At 38.8% G+C, this 17,782-nt stretch overlaps 2 protein-coding genes across 2 annotated transcripts; both read left to right on the top strand.

Annotated features, from left to right (window-relative positions):
* Positions 1 to 381: 381 nt before the first annotated feature.
* Positions 382 to 5,944, top strand: etfb (electron transfer flavoprotein subunit beta). Its single transcript, XM_034103189.2, has 7 exons — positions 382 to 527; positions 2,265 to 2,423; positions 3,065 to 3,223; positions 3,318 to 3,380; positions 3,966 to 4,124; positions 4,364 to 4,576; positions 5,301 to 5,944. The coding sequence occupies exons 1-6, from the start codon at positions 474 to 476 to the stop codon at positions 4,532 to 4,534; spliced, it is 765 nt and encodes a 254-aa protein (XP_033959080.1). The 5' UTR covers positions 382 to 473; the 3' UTR covers positions 4,535 to 4,576; positions 5,301 to 5,944.
* A 1,132-nt stretch (positions 5,945 to 7,076) lies between these two features.
* On the top strand, positions 7,077 to 13,034 carry vsig10l (V-set and immunoglobulin domain containing 10 like). The gene is made up of 12 exons (XM_034103114.1): positions 7,077 to 7,272; positions 7,564 to 7,893; positions 8,459 to 8,728; positions 8,822 to 9,085; positions 9,455 to 9,697; positions 9,815 to 10,093; positions 11,003 to 11,095; positions 11,602 to 11,826; positions 11,918 to 12,037; positions 12,124 to 12,164; positions 12,578 to 12,664; positions 12,762 to 13,034. The coding sequence occupies exons 1-12, from the start codon at positions 7,203 to 7,205 to the stop codon at positions 12,834 to 12,836; spliced, it is 2,097 nt and encodes a 698-aa protein (XP_033959005.1). The 5' UTR covers positions 7,077 to 7,202; the 3' UTR covers positions 12,837 to 13,034.
* The last annotated feature ends 4,748 nt before the right edge of the window (positions 13,035 to 17,782 follow it).

Genomic DNA, 17,782 nt, shown 5'->3' with positions numbered 1-17,782 from the left:
CGCTTAACCCTCGTTACATCACTCTACCTCGGTGAACTTTGCCACACATTATGCGGAACGTTTCTTCTTTGGCTCCTATTTACGACAAATATATGAGGAGCACCACACCATGCACCTGTGATTTGTCGTATTTCCCACAGTTTCAGTAATGTAAACAATAACGATAGTAGATCATGGGAATTAATGTGGATTTAAGACGTTCTCCAAACATCCTAAATTCAATTTATTTGACAAAAACCACCAATGTACTTGGTGACTTATTGTTTAATTTAACAACGGCTTTAAACTACTTCTTAGCGAATCCGCGTAGAGATTGGTTACTCTTGTCCGTTTTCTGTTGGCTGGAACGGGAGGCGTTCCACTCTGGTGTCACCCTAAAATATGTCCGACCTCTACTCCTTGGGTGAAGGTTCACTGCGGTGACACTGTTTCTTTAGCTGTCTACTTCTGCATTGATAAACGTTTCAGCAATAATGTCTGGACGTGTCCTCGTTGGAGTTAAGCGAGTTATTGACTACGCCGTTAAGGTAATATCGTTTTGATGTCTCGACGGGCGTATTAACGTTTGAAAGACTCTTTTTCTGTACTCAGTCAGTTGACTTTCTGTGTAGCTAACGTTAGCCTCCTGATACCAGCTGGCTGTGGCACATTATCATAGCTTAAGTAACATAACTATTGACGTTCTTGACAGATAACCTGCATAATAACAACATAATAATACCTTTTTTTTTTATAAAGCACAGTTAAAAGGAGATTTAGCAAAGCAAATGCCGGATACAAGTCCATTTCACAACACAAAGCCAAACTAAGTGAGACAAATAAAGGTTAAATAAGACATGGAGACAGACGACGAAAGGCAATAGTACAAATAGTACAATGGATACAGTTAAATAAAACATGTACTTTAAATAAGGGTAGTGTTATGTTGTACTTTTCTCAACTAAAAACCAAAGAAAGTAAGAAGTTTGCAGCAGTTGGAGTGACTTTTGGTTGATGACAGAGAGGAGTTATTTGCAGCTAGATTATTGTCACCATTGTTGCAATGCATGAGCTTTTGTAGGTTAACTGAGCAGCTGTAAAGCAAATCATTTAAAAATGATGTTACCTAATTTTAGTCTTAACAATTGGCATGTCCTTCTAGTTGTTAGATCAGCTTCCCCCCGTCTTAAGTCTGCAAGACAATGTTGAAGTCACATAATCATTGTAAGGTCAATATCATTTCACATTTTCAGCAAAGATACTGGCACTCAGATTGAGCACATCATAAAATGTGTTTGCAGCTGTTTCATGCACATGTGCAGTGTCAGTGTTCAATACTCACTTCTCTCCCCTCTGCTCTCTGGTTATCAGTCAGATGATTAAAATACATTGATTTAGGAAAGTTGCTTCTTTTAAAAGTTTTTTTTGGGGGGGAATATGTTGAATGTATGCTGTTATGTCAGATATAAAAGTCATCTAGAATCAGCATATGATTTGCGATGTCTCATAATTTATTGTTGTGAATTATTCATTTTTATGCTCCCACCCTTATATTTCACATACTTAACTAGGTCAATTGAGCTCAAATACATGAATTTGTAACTGTTATTCTGCATATGTTTAGAACATAAAGTTAAATGATACAGGTTTGTTATATGGCCATACAAATATTTCTGTGTTCTTATATGGTCAGTGGCTGTTTTTCAGTGATTTTAGCCAGGTCCCTTGAATCGGTTTCTGGGACATCTTAAAGCTGAAGCCCAATGCCAATAGACACAGAACATACAAACAGCATGCACTGTCTGGTGGTCCACACATTTTTTTTCTTCCAGTTAGAGGTGGAAGAAGTTATATGGCCCGGCACAAAGGCCTGACCTTAACCAGATCAAATGCCTTCGGTATCAGGTGAAACGTGAGCTGTTAGCTAAGCCTCATCGCCAGACCTCTCTCTTGCTATTATCACAGAATAGGATTAAAACCCTTCATGCAGATTCCTGTTCTAGCTGCAAATGAACATTCACATACTTTATTTGAATGTCCATAATATATACTTCTGTCCTACTAATGAAACAGCAGACCTTTATCCAGATTCCATGTTTAATACCCTCAAGCAAATGTATTCTCTTTCATTTACCATGTCTTGCCTGTTTAGACATTGTGCTTTCTTTCTGTGTGAGTCTCTGTCTTTGTGTCTGACAGTTTGCCCCTGAATCCAGGTTATCTGGATTGTTTGTCTTCTAGCACCCCTGTAGTGACTCTGTCCTGCGGTCTTGTTCCCCTCTCAGATTCGTGTGAAGCCCGACAACAGTTGCGTGGTGACGGATGGAGTTAAGCACTCAATGAACCCCTTCTGTGAGATCGCTGTTGAGGAGGCGGTCAAGATGAAGGAGAAGAAGCTTATTAAGGAGGTTGTGGTGGTCAGCTGCGGGCCACAGCAAGCAATGGTGGGTGAGCTGGAACTACTTTAGAGAAGTTATTTATAGTAGTTCCACTGTTTAATCGTTTTCTTTTGCTGGACTTCAGCTCTATCTTTCATAATGGTTTAGCCGAATCATGCTGTAGAATGGATATCATTTCACAAGTACTAATACATTATAAACAATTAGAGGGTACTACTTTAAAATCATCATACATTTAGCATAATTAGGCAGTGTGGTTTGATTTATTTAAAAGCTTATTTAAATGTTTAATTTCCGTATGTTTCAGTTATCTTTAGAACAATAACAATTATTGTAAATCATTTGTAAATATCACCAAACCAAAATGCAGTCCTATAATTGCTTATATTATGCTTTTTGTAATACAGAAAAAATGATTTAATGTACAGTATATAAACTGAGAATAGTTTAAATCACCAATATATATATATATATATATATATACAGGATTTATAGTCCACAATGTTAAGTTAGTCATACTGTAATTACCTACTGATATTTAAAAAAGTAAATGTTGCATTTATTAGATACCATATTGTGTTTAAGTTATTGTGGGTCTGATAACTTTTTTAATTGGGGAGCAGCACAACCTAAATATTTCAACTCTATTCAAACCAGTTCTTTCTTTTCTTTCCCCCCTCTCTTAGGAGACCATCCGTACTGCCCTTGCCATGGGAGCAGACCGTGGCATTCACGTGGAAGTGACTGGCAAAGACTATGAGAATTTGGGACCCCTGCAGGTCTCTAAGATCATGGCTGCTCTGGCCAAGAAGGAGGATGCTCTACTCGTCATCCTCGGCAAACAGGTTATTACAAAAAAAACACTTCCTGCTCTCATACGGTGATGAAACCATCCACACCAATGTTGTTGTAATGAAATGACTTGTGTTGCTCCTGTAGGCCATCGATGATGACTGCAATCAGACTGGTCAGATGACAGCAGCCTTACTGGACTGGCCTCAGGTGAGTTTTAACTTAAGAACAGCCCGTTACTTGGGATTGCTCTAAATTAGATCAACACAGTTAATAATTCTTGTAATGCAGCAGTGGTGAGGTCAGGCTATGCCCCTGTACAGACTGCTCTATCGAAGTAAGCGGAGACTAGTTTGAGTCGGTAAGAGCTACAGTGATCCTGCACAGATCAGCAGGTCAAACGCTGTTTGGACAGTGGAGGGCAATTTCCACTGGCTGACCAATAGATGGAGCTCTTTGTTGATACATTATCTCTCAGTGTAAGCTTTCTGTGTGAGGCCTCAATAGGTAGATAGTCGTAATCAAATTTTAACAAGCTAATCCCCAAAGTTACCTATATTTAGATATATATATAGTCGGATATTATTACAATTGTTACCTGACATTTTATAGTCAATTGGTTAATTCTTAAGACACATATCCCCAGGATTAGTTACAATCCAAGTGTGGCTCTCTTACACTATTTTTGTTCGCTCTTTCCAAAGCATGGTCAGAAATGTTCCTGTTCCTGTTTTGGCAACAATGATTTTGTTTGTATTTAATGTCATGTATTTGTGCTTTACCTTATAATTACAGGGTACTTTTGCATCAGAATTGTCAATGGAAGGAGACAAGATTAAAGTAGTGAGAGAAATTGATGGTGGCCTGGAAACTGTTAAGATCAACACACCAGCAGTGATTACTGCAGACCTTCGACTCAACACTCCCAGATATGCCACCCTGCCCAATATCATGGTAGGTAGCCGGAAAATATGTTCAGAAATGCAGGAGGCAGAAACAAAGCCAGACATATTCTTGTTTTTAGGAATGACCTTGGTATTTTATTCAGAAACTATAAAACGCCTGGAGCTCAGTTTAGGGCTCCACTCTATTCAGCATTCAATATTCATCATAGTTTGATTGACAGGTACTTTTTAAAAACAAATAGTACAGAATCTGTTCTTTATCCCACTCCTGTGTTTCCCTACTTTCAGAAAGCCAAGAAGAAGAAGATAGCCAACGTGAAGCCTGCAGACTTAGGGGTGGACATCACGTCACGGTTGGAAGTGTTGAGGGTGGACGAGCCTGCCCAAAGACAGGCGGGGGTGAAGGTGGAGACGGTGGACGACCTGATTGCCAGACTGAAGGAGGCAGGGAGGATATAGAGGCTTTGGGAGCATACGCAGGGAGAACAACTTGGCAGAAGGGTGAGTTTCCCTGAATCTACCAGTGTAGAGCCTGACCTAAGAACTCGATCATTATAACTTATTAAACCCTGCAACACACATCTTCAGCAAGGATCTCAAGTTTCAGTAACAAACAATTCACAATGGCTTAGAAAATGCCTTCCAAGTGTATGGGGTGCATTTGATGCCTTTACCTGATGCTACCAATAAAGAGATGACAGGAAATGAGATGTTTCAATCTCCAAGCCGATGTAGAAACTTGGATTATCGAAAGATGTGCTGATTAATTTCCCCTTAATCAACTAAAAAATTAATCAACTACTTGTCACAGCTCTTATGTCAGCAAAGGATATCAGATGGCTCTAGCTATGGCAAAAAACAAAGATTCTATCATTTTGGAGAGAATCCTTCCTATATATCGTAACATTAAGAGTTTGTAATATTTATATCAATTGAGTGGGCACAAATCATTATTCTTAATAAACCTATATCTTCCTCTTTATTATGACTTACTTGATACATGTTCAGCTTGTTTGTGCATATGCTGTAAAGTTACCTCTGGTTTGGAAAGACACAATTATCTGCTTGGAATATTATTGTTACATCCTTTTATATCACCATCTCTTCAGCGTGAAAACCTAATTAATTTCTCTGGCAAAGACTATATTGTGTACTGTGGAAGCGGAAGCTAAGCTAATAATAAAAGATTGTAACTATCTATCTGCATTGTCTTCTCTCCTTGCAGGACTCTGAATGAATAACTGGACTGAATTGCACAGGCACGACCGGAGGACCAGTTTATGCATCAGTCTAATCCCTCCGTTTGAGATTGTGACTCCTGATAAATGCAGGGAGGTACTGAGAAACACTGTCTGCAGCCCACCCAGACCACCACACAAGAATGAGCTTGTCTTTTATCTGCATTTTAACGTCTAAACTCATCTGTATCACAGGCTCAGAATCGGACTTAAGACAAGCTGTCTATATGCAATAATGGAACCACAGAATTGTCTATCGGTGTAATTCATGCTGCTGTTTTATTACACTACCAGAGCAATGCATTTCATCAACAGTTGCTTGACTCTGCTGTTTAATCTTGTGAATCTGTAGTCACGCATGTTATGAGGTGCAGTTTCTGTAAATGATATTTGTAAATATGGACCCACACATGTCGAGATGATTATTCCTTCCAAGATTAGCGTCATGCCTGCTGGTGATTTGTAAAGCTTGTGTGATTGTAGCAGGGTTTCAGGATTAAGACTGTGTGTCTCAGTACAAGCAAAGGAAGATGGTCATGAATCTGAATGGAACCATAAGCGCCTCAATAATCTGTTGATTGTACAGAACATTACCATGACAATAAAGCAGCTAGTCTATTTCATATCTAAATACACTTGTGACTGTTTTTTTGTTGCACTTTTGTTGGTGTGAATTTGACGTGTATACAGGTATAAGAGATTACATTGAGGTAACATTGTGAAGAAAGAACGATTTATGTTGGAGTGGTGAGAAAGGAGGATTTAGTGTATTCATTGTTAGACGGTGTTCTTGTTCTATAACATGGTAAATAAATATAGTTTGTCCGGAAAACGATTTCTGCAGCATGTTATGTTCAGTCATGCAGCAATACTTAGTTATCCTTTTGGTACACATATTGTTTCAGTCTTAAACAAAATCCTGCATTAAATCCTACTTTCATAAAGGTATAATAATGTTGCTGTTGAATCATACTGTGCCATATTGAGGGCTTTTACCTGCTAATAGTTATAAACACCAGCAGCACAAACAGCAGACTGAACATAAAGCTAAATCACCTTCAGAAAACTGCTCCAACAATTTAATAAAGCAATTATTTCAGGTCATTTTCATTTCAATTATTTGATTCTTGTGTTAAACAATTGATAATCTAATTTCTCATTCAGACCAAAACAACAACCTGTGTCATTCTTTTTTACATTTTTATATGTAATGGCTTTTGGTAAAAGTGACATGAAATTAAAACAGTGGGACTATTTTGAAATTTAAAAGAAAATATTTATTTCAAATGTGAAAGGAAGCAGGACTAAGTAGACCATTTTTATTTTAAATGGCAAGGTTGTATTGCAGCTAGCCATCTTGCATTTAGGAACACTCTTATATTAAACACAACACAAAACATGGGCTGTTGATTAAAAACGGATCTTTGTACACAGAGGAGAAATAAGGTGCGTATTTAATGTAACATCGAACATGTTAGACACTAAACAGACTTAACGTGTTTACTTTCTCACACTGCTTTCAAATTGACTGCTGTGGTAAAGGTACCAGCATGAAGACCTTAACATGTTTACATAGTATACTCAAACTGAAAAAATAAATCATCAGTCTCTTCATGTGTCACGTTATATTAGAGTAATAATGGCTTATAGGTAAACAGAATTAAAGTCGGAACTATGATGTTAAATTAGATGAGGGGCGTGGCCTCACGTGCACAATAAAGGCTTTGATTCAGCACAGGTGAGCCACTCACGCGCCCTGCTACAGCAGACCACACACTGTTCAGTCTCGTTGTCCAAGACACCAAGGACATTTCTTTGCTTTTCATGTGCCGAAATATAACATTTAAATCAACTCAAAACAGACAAACAACTTCGGCTGTTTCACTAAAATGGCGTGGCTTGGTGGATTTGGGAGATTTTGCGCAGTTTTTCTGGCCATTTTTAGCTTTTCTTTTCAAGGTAAGCCTAAAACTAAATTCCTGGATTTAAATGGCATGTTTGCTCTGCTTGTTCCTACCTAGACTATAAGGTTGTCATTAAGAGCCACACAAGAAATTAGCTTTAAATTGTTCTCATGTTGCTAATTTTGTTAAGGTTTAACATGATATGTGTGCTTACTTTAGTAAGACGAACAGACACATACCATATTCACTTTCCAGTATTTATAGCATGTAGGCCTTCTGTAACATGGATTTGGTGAACGAAGAGATAAATATTTAGAATATTTCCTCCTTCTAACTGATTATACAGGTGCTTCCAGTCAGCTGGTGGTCTCTCCTGTCGGTCCTACTCTGGTGAATGCTTTAGCTGGCAGCAATGTGACTCTGGCTGTGTCCTTCACCGGGGCCGATGACCCAACTGTTACCTGGCTCATGGGAGACTTACCTGTCGTCACATGGACTATTGGCTCTGATGTCCCCCCAGACATAGTCGAAGACAGAAAGAAGGTGCTGAACATTGAGCCAAAGGGATCCCTTACCTTTGTCAATGTGCCACTTGGATATACCAGTAACTACACATTTGAAATGACAAAATCTGGACTGGCCAAATCAGTGACTTCTTTCACTTTGGAAGTATTTGGTGAGAAACATGATTGTGTGCTCTTAGGGTTTGCATTTAATGTCTACTTAAACCTTTATTAACCTGAATGTTCTACAGTCTGACACTTTCACACTTTTTCTTTATAGACCATCTTTTGATGGGATCAAACCAGCTAAAGTGGCCGCTAATGTAGGCTAGGGCCCTAAATTAGAAGAGTCCTCGCTCGGACCACACCCATTTCCTAACTAAACCTTTATTTTGAACTTAACTGCTATATTTATGGGCAACGGGATGGTTCAATTGGCTATTTCTGAATAATGCCTAAAGCAATTTCTCTGAATTCCTCCCAGCTCCAGGGCTGCTGATTGGTGGTTGTGTAATGAACCGTGTTATGTGTTCAAGTAAAACAAAAATGCATTTTGAGAGTCTTTCAGGCATTCATAAAGTTTCACTATTTATTATCTTTACAATTCAGTCTAGTTTTTCCATCTAAATGAAATGTGCTTTGTACTTTTGGTGCATTTTAAAGTGAAACGGGTACAACCACATTGACCTGCTCTAATTACTTCACCCAACTGTTCTTCTAAATACTTTTCTTTTACAGAAAGAATCCAGAGTGTGATTCTGACACAGCCTGAATTTGCCATAGAGGGACGTAAACTGTTCACCCTTCAGTACGGCATGCTGCAGGGAGTGGTCCAGCAACAGATGTGGTTATTCAATGATATAGAAATAAATTCCAACTCGCAGTACACAGTGGAGAAGAGGAGCCTTGTGATCCACGGGCTAAACCGAAGAGACACAGGACGGTACACGGTGTTCCTGAAGAACCCCTTCAGCAGTGTGACAACTCACATAAACGTCACCGTGCTGTGTAAGATTAATAAAATGTCTGTATAGATCTGTCCCTTGATAGTATCCCCTCCTTCTCATGGGACTCCTCTTTTTATATGTGATCTGTTTATAGATGGACCAGAAAAGCCAATACTGGAGGCTCTTCCAGCTCAGCCTTTCTATTTATCAGGAGATACGCTGAGCGTTTCCTGCAAAGCTGAAGGGTTCCCACTGCCGACTGCCAAGTGGGACTTCGGTAGTCAGATTCCTGATCAACTCAACGGAGTCTTAAATCTAACAAATGTGCAGACCAATCAAGCAGGCACTTATACGTGCACGCTGGTCACTGAGCAGTCTAAAGAAAAGCTTCAAATGAACATCATTTTAAAAGTTTATGGTAAGTCTAAAGCATGATTTTACCTTTTTTGGTGAGCATTTGAAAGGACTGTTTCAACTTGTATCAACATTTCTGAAAATAACAGAACTGTCTGTTTTGAATTGCATATCGCTACATTACAATCTTATATATATATATACTTCAAGGATAGTGTTTTAATATCTTTAGTAGAGCTATGAGATTGCAGTCTACTATCTTTGCACCTACTGTAAAAGAAGATGGCTGAAATTACAATAATTAGGACAACTTTAAGTTCCTGCAAATACATGGCGCCGACTCCGCATGCTTGTCTGAATAACATCTGTTTATATTTACCCACATTTGACTGAATGCCTGGTTCATTTTAATAATGTCTTTTCCTTTGGACAGAGAGACCGTCAGGCAACCCGATGTGCTCGGTGCAGTCGGTAAATAACGTCAATCTGCAGTACTACTGTATGTGGCCGGGGGGAACCCCACAGGCCGTGCTTTCTTTCCCAACACTGAGCAACACCAGCAGCGGAGCGGAGACCTTCAGCCTGACCTTCAACGCCTCAGATAACCTCAACGGGAAAACTGTCGCCTGCATGGCAGACCACCCAGTGGAACAGAATCAGTGCAGGGTGACTGCAAGTAAGTCTTACGTTTTCAGATAAAGAAGCCAGTATTTGGTTCTTACAAAAATGTCACTTTGTGTGTTCATTAGAGAAGTTAGTGGCCAGCCCAGAACAACATTATTTTGTTCCCCAGGTAGTCCAATGAAGTTCCTGCCTTATTTGATGACCAGAGTTTCCTCTGATGGCAAAATAGTGGTCACCATCGAGTGTGTGAGTGAGGCCTCGCCTGAAGCTGTGGTGTCCTGGTCCCAAGGCAGCGAGACCGTCGCCGCGGGAACAACATACCAGATCAGCAGCAATGCCACACAGCTCCAGATTCGGGATTACAATGTCAGCAACTTCATCCTCCAGAACTACACCTGCTCCTGCAGCAACCCACTGGGCAGCCAGAGGAGGGAAGTGCACTTACAAGGTGCAGTGTGGCTGCTGTCAAATGAAGCTGTGGTAAAACTCCAGATACTTACTGAAGTACTGTAGGACATGCAGTTTGCAGGTTCTTGTATTTTTGATTCATTATATTCATGTAATTTGACTATTTTATAAGTAAAACATTAACAACTATTTCAGGTGGCATTTTTAGAAGGTTAAACATGAATATATTAAATATGTCAATATGTAAATGCAAAAATGTAGCCCTAAATTGAACAACTAAAACATTGAAATGCTGCTAATAAGTGAATACGTAATTTGACACTCTGAAGGGGAAATAATAGATAGATACAGAAAAGGAATGAAATTGTTAATCAATCATCTTCCTGATCAATGTAAAATGAATCGGTAACAATTCAGATTATAAGAATTATTTTGAAATTAAAAGTAATTTCTTAAGTAACTCCTGTGATATAAATCTATATACGTTTGACTGCCAAACATACATAGATTTAAATAAGTCACCCTGGGCTTGAGGACTCTTAAGATGCATTGTGGGCACCTCTTGTTGGCATGTTGCAGACCAAACTTTTGAATTGTTAAAACAGGGAAACAATCAGCAGACTAATTGTTAATATAAAAAAAAAATAGGAAATGATTGCTTTTGATATGAAGGTGTTGTTCAAATGTTTATATTGTTATATTGATAGTGTGGTCTTCTGCCACACACTAATTTATGTTATGTTTTTTTTAAATACTGTAAGGATTCTGTTGCCTTCAGCTTCTGATATGAAACACTTGCAAAATTACAAAAGTAAAAAACAACGGGCCCTCAGAGCTAAGGAATACCTGACATTGCTCTTTCTCTGTCGAACAAAGCCCTCTAGTCTTGTTATCCCCCCTCTCTCGTGCCCTCTCTTGATCGCCCCTTGCTCACAATCCCTCTTTCCAGGACCATCCATCTCAGATTTCAGTTTGTTCCGTAATCTCAACGGCACCATCGTCACGTTGACCTGGGAGGTCCCGCCTACCTCTGTCGTTACAGGTAAAGCAGTGATTCTCCAGGTTCATTTTTTTCTCACAAGAAAATCTTTGAACAGCACACACACACCAACCCAACGTTCCTGTTTTGAATATGTACATCTCAGCAGAACTCCACACAGTTGAAAACAGACAACATGGAGCATAGGGGTGTAAATATTGTGTAATGTGTGAAGCCTAAAAATAATTAAAGGAACAAAGTGCTGCAAATGGCAAATGTCAGCATTTGTTTCGTCTCCCTCTCAGCTAGTTTATTTTTAATGCTATTTTATTTCTATTTCTGAAATATGTTGGACTTTTTATTTATTGTGTCTTAATTTATCTTATTGACTTGTGTCTTTTATGCTGCTCCAACGCAAACATTTCCCAAATTGGTATCAATAAAGTACTTATCTATTTTTATATGTACATCAAATAACACCTTAGTTTTCCTCATTAAAAAGGTGTGTAATGTGGCACCACTTTTGTGATGTATCAAACAAAACATAATTGCATGTGCTTTGTGCATAGGGTTTGACATCCAAATGAAAGGACCATACCTTCCGAACAAAAGTCGTAGCGGCACCCAGAGGAGAGGCAGTGCAGACGTGTTTCAAACCATCCAGCAGAAACCTGGCTCGGTCAGGAGTGTGGACATCTTTTTCCTCGATCCCAGCTTGACGTACAGATTTCGAGTCATCCCTAGAGCTCTTATGACGGAAGGAGAGCCGTCTGAGGTCCAGAGAATTGGTCCAGGTATGGCTCGATCAGTTAGTGTGTTTTAATGAAATCATCTTTTCTTTCTATAGTACCTTTTATTGCCTACTTGTTGTGATGGTGATACTAGGGGAAGGGCTGAGTAGAGCTGCCATCGTGGGCATCGCAGCTGGAATCCCCTGCAGTCTGCTCTTCATCGTCCTGCTGGGCATCGCCATTTACTTCTGTGTCCACTCAGACAAGAACAAAAGTAGGTGATGGCTTTGCAAAAAATACCGATCTATTTTTAAACCGGGTGAAATATCACATTTGGACCTTCTTCCCTCTGTTTTGTAGGGCGGAAGATAAGATATCCAGTGTCCAGAGCAGTTGAGAAGGTTAGAATAATTGTACTAAAACATAATTAAAGACTACCAATGAGGAGTTTGTAGGGCACATTAAGTTATGTATATACATGCCATACACTCCTTATCATGCATAATATAGAATGTTATATATTTAAGTTGTAGTCTTGTTACAGGGTATGAAGTTCTTCTTTGTCTGAACAACTTGGGGTGTATTCTTGCTATCATGTTTTTGTTTGTTTTTGATCCTATTGGTTTTATCCCACGTCATTTATTGTAATTCTCTAATGGCTCTGTTTGTGAGCTCCTCACCCAAGACCCTTATAATGCTATCATTATGAGATAGCAGAATCTGTTTAATCTTGAATCATGAAGGGCTAATGATGCAATGAATACTGCTCCTGTCTCTCGGCCGGTTGTTTCAATGTCTTTCTTTTCTCTCGCAGGCAATAACAACCCAAGCAGAAACGACCCCTCACATCCTGCTGACAGGAGGGCTGAAGTCTCCCCCTGACTACAACAGATTAAACCTGGTAAACCTTCTAATAAAAGATGCATAAGCAGACAAATGCTGCTTCTGGTCCATATGTGTTGCTTAGTAGTAGATAACCTGTGTGTTTGTTGTTTCAGACTCCCTCTGAGAGATCGATGGCTCTCCCCACATTTGTCCCTCCAGCTCCTGTCAGAGTTGCTACAACTGTTTGATGTCTATATTATTTTTTTAACTATATTTTATATCTAATGTTTTATTGTATGATATTTTTTTTCTATATTTGAATTACTCGAATCGATCTTATATTTATTTCAGTGAATATTCTGTGTTTTTGTTCTACCTTCCTGTATAATCTGCAATTTTAAACTCTCATTAATTTGTAATGTATGTAGTCATAATAAATCTAAGTATACGCCATGCCTGTACATTTATTCAACTTTATATGAAGAGAACCTGAAATGTTTCGTTCCTCTTTGCTATCACTTTACAACATGCTGTTCGTCTTGGACACTCAGAACCTAATGGACCAAAACGCACAACGCTTCATCATCTCACGGATGAAGGCAATGCTTTTGATTTAGGTTTATTTTAGGGCTGCAATTGATTTTTGCATTTCTTTGAAAATAAATTGCAGTATCAATATGTAAGTTTAAAAAAAGGCACATTAACAGTTAGTTAAACTTAACGTCTAACACTTACATTTATGGAATAATAAACAAGGTATTATTTGAATGTGTGCTGCAACAGCAAACATGTATCCCAGTGATCATGTGTATTTAAGACCTGAATTAAAGTGGCAATTTCACTTGCTTCATCATGCAAGTATACATATTTACTTTCTGGATTTGTTATATTTGTGTGTTAAGGTTTTTCATACATCCTGTCACAAATTGTGTTGGGTTAAATCTCGACATGTAGGCTAGTAATACCTGTCTCTACATTCCCTTTTTCAGCATGTTGCAATAATCTATAATTCTATAATCTTAAAACTGTTTTAGAGACTGCTCCCTACGTACTTTCAAATGTTTCCATATGGTTTATAGACTGATACAGATGTTCCTTTCAGTCAACAACACGCATGATTTGATAATGTGTTTCCATATCTTGAGTTATTAAAGTAATCTTGTGATTATTCTTTCATTTGATCCAGAACAACCAAGTTTCTGCAGCACCACACAAGACATGGCTGGGGAAAACAACTGCCAAGGTAACCCTGTTTTACAATATAATATTCAATTACAAATGCAATTAAATGTTAAATATGTAAAACATGTTTACACTTGAAATGCATGAGAAGCTTATTAGAGTAACTATAGGCTGCATTATGTTAATGCTTACCCTCATTTCTGTGTTCTGCTGCTGTATGTTGCATCACCCCTTGCCATGGGCTGATGGATAAACACAAAGCCTTTGTAAAGATGTCCGATCTGTTTTATTTTCCTCCATAATTCTCTGTTGTGCTGATCATCATGCTATACCCACAGTGTGTCTTACCATTACATCCTATTATTCTCTTTCACTTGCTTGCTCTTTGATCAGCCTCCTCTCAGTTTCCAGTGATGTGATGCTCGGTGAATTGAAGAGTTTCTCAGGAAGCTAACTTCACAGTGTGTCCTTGGATCACCCCTCGTTCTGTGTTATCAGTATTCCAAGATCCTTCTCAGTACTATCACTGCACCTTTTTAAAAAATCCACAGCAGCACACAACCACACAACAAAGGAGGCATTTGCAGGTAGCTCAACTGCTCAACATTGCCCCCTGTAGTAAGAGACACTCGATGATCACTAACGAGACAGTCCAGCAAAAAAAAGTGTCCAAGGGCATAAAAGTTAATTCTCTCTTTTCAAATAGATATTCGAAATCCTGATTTGTTGGGACATATTTAATTAATTTTGACCTTTTTTCCCCACTGTAAGTTCAAGTGGAGGAGACACTACACAATTAAATTCATATTGAAACTGAAATATTTTGTTGACATTGGAAAGCACTTCCACCAAAGCAGTCACACATACAAAACAAATGTACATTTTCAAAGCAATGTGGAATTAGATACACAAATAACCTTAATATTAAATATAGAAAAATAATGTAAACTCAGCGGTCCCCAAGTTAATCCCATGTCTTCACACACACACACACACACACACACACACACACACACACACACACACACACACACACACACACACACACACACACACACACACACACTTGATGATCCCTTGCTTTTGAATGTTTTATAGTGCAGTAGTATTTGAAACAGGAACAGCAACTAAACCTTTGATTCCTCAGCCGGGAGCCCACAGAGGGAGGTGTTTTCAGGTTGACCCATGAGATCAGACGCGCCCGGTCCTCACCTCTTCCCTGCCTCTCCTGTGGGAGACAGAGTGGAGGATCATGGAAAGGCTTCACTGACAGCAGCAGGCCAACCGGTAAACAGTGCCCAGTATGACCTATGACTGAGAGACAGTACATGTTTTTCCCTGATCCATCTTCTGTTGAGAGGAAAAACATATTCAAAATATGTTTCCATCATGGTGATCGGATGCCTTATAAGTGCAGCAGATGGTGCTATTGGGCAGTGCTAAACACATCCCATCACATAAAGATTCTGAATAGCTGTTGGTAACATCAATGATATAAAAATACTTGACAATTGAATTGACAATGCTGCACGGCTAAATATATGAAATTATGTTATTAGCCAAATCATTTGAAAGGCTCAATCCACAGGGATGCAACACTAACAAATATAAAACACAGGAATGGTAAAAGCCTAAATAACTCCAAACACATTGGTATATGTAATAACCCCTACTGACCGCCACTGAATGTTAAGAAAAAGTTATCAATGTTTCCTAATGCTGCTAGTGTTTATCTTACACTTTCAAAAAGGAAATAGCGCACCGTGGGATGGTTCAATGAGGATAGTTGAGGAAAGTGTGACATTGAAGATAAATTGGTCTACCTCGAAATGGGTTGCAAGATCATTTACCACATACTTGTGATATGTACAGCTGCTTCCTGTGGAGGTCAGTAAAGGTTATACCTGATTCTTGACACACCGGTGTCTTTCTCTTTCTCATGTCTCAGATAACCAGCCATCATACCATGCACATTTATTATTTAATATAATAGGTGATTTTCATGTGGAGGATTTTACTTGGTGCTTTGTTTCATTCCATCTCTATTTAAATATTTCTACACCACCAATGGACAAATGCAGATTACAGATTTTACCTGAACAGTCGATATAAAAACAACCCACTCACCATATTTGAGTTGTTTTTTTGTTTGTTTTTTAAGATCACTTTGGTAAAGGGCAAAATGAGGAAGCTGAAGTGTAGGAGAATGAGTCAGTAAGGTACACATACTAACCACAAAAGTAAGAACGATACTTTACTGCTAGAGTTCTAATGTACCCCAAACCCAAAATAGATATGTGCAGTTTAAAGATAATGCTGTTTTAGTTTTCCTAATATGAGACTTTTTTCATGCGTCCACCTTAGAAATAAGCCTGGTACCTTGTGTTTTTATCTTTTGCATTATTCGTTATCAAGCAGGGTATGCTTATTGCATTGTCTTCTAAATCTAATTACCTACAAAAATCCCTTGTGTGGAATAATTAGGTAGTTACTTACAAAAGATGGAATCACTGCTCAGGTGTCCCAGAGGGCATTTTCCTGAATATTAACACAGACCATCTGACACGTAATTACCTGTGCTCAAATTACTTTAATAACCTCAAATAACCCATCCATCATAGCAGCTGTTAATGCTTTAATGAAGTTGTGTGAATAACATTGCTACGTGTGTACTATTGTGTTATTATATGCATGCCAAATATAGCATTATATGAACACTTTTTCTTATTCAGTATTTGGCAGCCTTTTACTGTCAGTGTTTCTGCAATGGTGTTACATATTCAGAGTGAACATGTCAAGCACTCTGTTTTTTAAGCAGCTCTTTGGTCATGGGTCTGTTGTAAGCGTGTCCCCGTAACCACACCCCAGCCACAGTGAAAGAAAGTGTGCGCTTCAGCATGTTCCATTGACCGGTGCAGTACTGCAAGCCTTTGCATATCCACAGTTCCAGAATGCCATATAGAACAACAGACGGGGACTGTAGTGCAGCGCCCTCGTATACCACACCCTCCCCCATCACCATCCATCACCCTCCCCTCGCCCCCCAAAATACTCCCATGTAGTTCAGTGTGAAAGAGTCACGTGACTTTTGGCCCACCAGCTCAAGTGCATTTGTTCTGTGCTGATTGTTTTAGAGGATTGTGCCTCCATCAACAGAAAAGTGGAGGGGATAACTTTTTGGAGTTCAGGCTAGGGATTCCTCTTTGACGTTTCGCTCTCTCCCAGCTTGCACTCTCTCTTACTCTTTCCCTGAGGAAAAGCTGGTACTTAAGACGATTAATTTATCCTGAGAAATTCAGGTAAGATGATGTTGGGTTGTTTGTTAATTGCTGCTGCCACTTAGATGTGGGATACAAATAATAAATATCATATCAGAACATGTTAACCAGAAAGTGTATATCTTACAGGTGGGCCTAGAGGGCCTCCACCATGTGAGAGTGACAGGCTTTCAATACATAGCTCGCATTATCCACATTCAATGTGCCTTTTTGCGTAAATGTGTGATGCTTAAATTGTTTTTGTTTATTACTTGATACATTTCTCATGGTTCTTTGCCATTTTTCTGGTTCCTTTCATGTGTACAGAGAAATCTAAGCTGTTCACACCCCTCCACAAGAGTATTGATGATGCATGTTATCTCTGAAAGCTCAGAGCTAAAGGGATACCATTGGAACAGATGTTTTACATGTTCTGCTGTGAAGAGCTCATTTCTTTTGCCATTTCATATCAATCTTTTGTTGTCATGCTTAAAACATCAGTTACGGTCTGTGCAGCTTCACAGGAGAAATGGTTTAACCTAAGGGATATCTTTTAGGAGTTGGACACATTTCTCAAAAGTGACCTCTTTCTTTTAAGCTATAGCTTATGTTTGAGACCCTTGTTCAATATTTAATTTGTGGTTTTACTTGTATCCTCTATTATCTTTCATATTTTCTTCAGCTATTTGCTGATTTGGGTTTCATGTGGTTGGTCTAGGTAATTGACATATTCAGTTAGTGTGAAAAGCATGTTC

The sequence above is a fragment of the Pseudochaenichthys georgianus genome, chromosome 16 (genome assembly GCF_902827115.2).
Source record: "Pseudochaenichthys georgianus chromosome 16, fPseGeo1.2, whole genome shotgun sequence".
NCBI lineage: Eukaryota > Metazoa > Chordata > Actinopteri > Perciformes > Channichthyidae > Pseudochaenichthys > Pseudochaenichthys georgianus.
Note: the sequence above shows the minus strand (reverse complement) of the source record. Positions and strands in the feature narration are given on the sequence as shown.

Bases quoted from the DNA above. Each gene is read 5' to 3' on its own strand.
- vsig10l (XM_034103114.1), top strand. From the start codon at position 7,203: ATGGCGTGGCTTGGTGGATTTGGGAGATTTTGCGCAGTTTTTCTGGCC. The intron at 11,096-11,601 runs GTAAAGCAGTGA...CTTTGTGCATAG, and splicing joins GCCTACCTCTGTCGTTACAG to GGTTTGACATCCAAATGAAA. The intron at 11,827-11,917 runs GTATGGCTCGAT...TGGTGATACTAG, and splicing joins GGTCCAGAGAATTGGTCCAG to GGGAAGGGCTGAGTAGAGCT.
- etfb (XM_034103189.2), top strand. From the start codon at position 474: ATGTCTGGACGTGTCCTCGTTGGAGTTAAGCGAGTTATTGACTACGCC. The intron at 2,424-3,064 runs GTGGGTGAGCTG...CCCCTCTCTTAG, and splicing joins GCGGGCCACAGCAAGCAATG to GAGACCATCCGTACTGCCCT. The intron at 3,381-3,965 runs GTGAGTTTTAAC...TTATAATTACAG, and splicing joins CCTTACTGGACTGGCCTCAG to GGTACTTTTGCATCAGAATT.